Source organism: Micromesistius poutassou (assembly GCF_964030765.1).
Source record: "Micromesistius poutassou genome assembly, chromosome: 16".
Lineage (NCBI taxonomy): Eukaryota > Metazoa > Chordata > Actinopteri > Gadiformes > Gadidae > Micromesistius > Micromesistius poutassou.
In genome coordinates, this window is record NC_140286.1 from 14357347 (window position 1) to 14359376 (window position 2030).

At 45.0% G+C, this 2030-nt stretch overlaps 1 protein-coding gene across 1 annotated transcript; it reads right to left on the bottom strand.

The window, feature by feature from the left end:
- Positions 1-239: 239 nt before the first annotated feature.
- LOC311360646 (uncharacterized protein) lies at positions 240-1821 on the bottom strand. The gene is made up of 2 exons (XM_084480742.1): positions 1483-1821; positions 240-740 (listed from the first exon to the last, which is right to left on the bottom strand). Exons 1-2 carry the CDS (start codon positions 1818-1820, stop codon positions 599-601), a joined length of 480 nt encoding a protein of 159 aa, XP_084336868.1. The 5' UTR covers position 1821; the 3' UTR covers positions 240-598.
- Positions 1822-2030: the final 209 nt, after the last annotated feature.

Below are 2030 nucleotides of genomic sequence, written 5' to 3' on the forward strand. Positions count from 1 at the left end.
GGTCAGGTAATGTAATTAAAAGTAATATGTAATATATAACTGTAACTCTGCAGTAGTAGGGTCCTACTGAACGGCTCTTGTTGTATACAGAAACGTGCAATTCAAAGGTTAACGCTTAAGAGAAATATTTATATTATATAGATCAAAACTAACAATAAGTTAGTGTGATTTATCAAGATAGTCTATGACATTGCTGAAAGTCCCCCGTTTCTCCAAAAAGCAGAAGTGAGAAGGAAACTCAGCACCATTTATTCATAGAAACACCATCATATTTCCAATTCCATAATATTTTCTTATAACACAAAATACATTTTGTTGCTCTTTAATTTAGAATATTTACATTTTACATTTGTGATGTAATTCATTAAACAACAATACAATATTTTCTGTGTGTGTGTGTGTGTGTGTGTGTGTGTATGTCTGTATTTATTCATGCTTTGTGTGAATGTCTATGTCTTTATGTGTGTTGCATGTGTGTGTGTGTGTGCGTGTGTGTGTGTGTGTGTTTGTGTATGCATGCATGCAGTGTATGTGTATGCATGCAGTGTATGTGTACGAGTGTGTGTGCATGTGAGTGATTGTGTGGTTTGCGTGCGGCTCATAGAGAGTCTGGTATAATATACGGATCCTCCCCATCCTCTGGTAGCATGGCCAGGCTGCAGTTAGGGTCGTTGTTGTATATTGCATCATCGGCCGTATCACACTGATAGTAGAAGTCTTCCTCGAGTCCCCCGGGAGACCTGGGAAGAGAGAGACACAGGAGATGGGCCTTATTCACCTAGAAGCCATCTTGCGGCCGTCTTAGTTCCATCTGGGTTCTTGCAGGCGGATGGAGCTGAATGCATCCCCCTGCTAAGAACCAGGATGGCTGCCCAGTGAATAAGGCCCACGGGCCAGTGGGTGGAGTCAGTCGCACAATGTGAGACGTCCCACACAGAAGTCTTCTGTATGTCCAAAAAACGGAAAGAGAAATACTGTATTGATGAACGATATAAATCACACTTCACATACGTTTGCTTGGTTCAGGAGCCAAAGAGGTCCTTCACTGAAAAAAATCGGAACCCCCGCTTTGGTGATATTACGCCACAAGACAATTATTGTGCCAAACAGCAAACAGTTTGGGCCCGCCCACAAAAAGTCCAGTTCTGAGTCATCACTTGCAGCGTTTGATCGATAGAGAGAGAAACTGAACAAGAACAGCTAGAATGCATTTCCATTATGAAGGGGAAGTTTATGCTCTGACTGCAATGTTGTGTAAAAAAGGAACATCCAACACAGAAGAGTTTCCTCACCTCTTTCCGGTTAGCCCTCTCTTCAAACATTGACTTATTTTGAAACTTGCTTTTCTCAATTTAGAAATATCTAAATGTCCATCTATGGAATGGACATTTTTTGTAATAGTTAGCTTCGATGTCACGAGAATGTTGTTTTGTCCAACATTTGCTTCACTGCATAGAAGACGGTCTTAATAGTGCTCCTTACACGTGTGCTTCCCCGCTGGAGGCTGTGCTCTGGGCAGGCTGGCCGCCGTAGTTTTCATAGACGGGGTGCGGCACGGCCCCGCCCGGCGCCGCCCGGCCCATGGTGCTGTACCGGTGCTGCTCGGGCTGCGCCTGGTCCTCCCTCTTCCCGGGCCCTCTCCGGTCCAGCCGCCACACGTCCCTGTGGTAACGCTTCACGTAGAAGACGATGGCCACCATGAGGAGGACGACCAGGAAGAAAACACTGAGGCCCACGGCCAGACCTATCTGATGACCGGGCAAGGCCTCCTGGCGGCATTCCGATGAGCCGTTACTGGGACAGGCTGTGGTGACGGACATGGTGGTCTGCAAAGTGGATCACATCAGAGCCAAGAATGGGTGAAAGTTAATTATTTTTTTGACACAGGTTTGGTTTTTGTATTACCCCAAAAAATACACACAGAAAACATCCAGACATCCATAGCATCGTTTGGGCCGATTGCACCTTCACTGTCCGTACTTCACTTTAACTTTGATTAAGACAAAGGAGCTTTGATTAAGAAAAAGGGA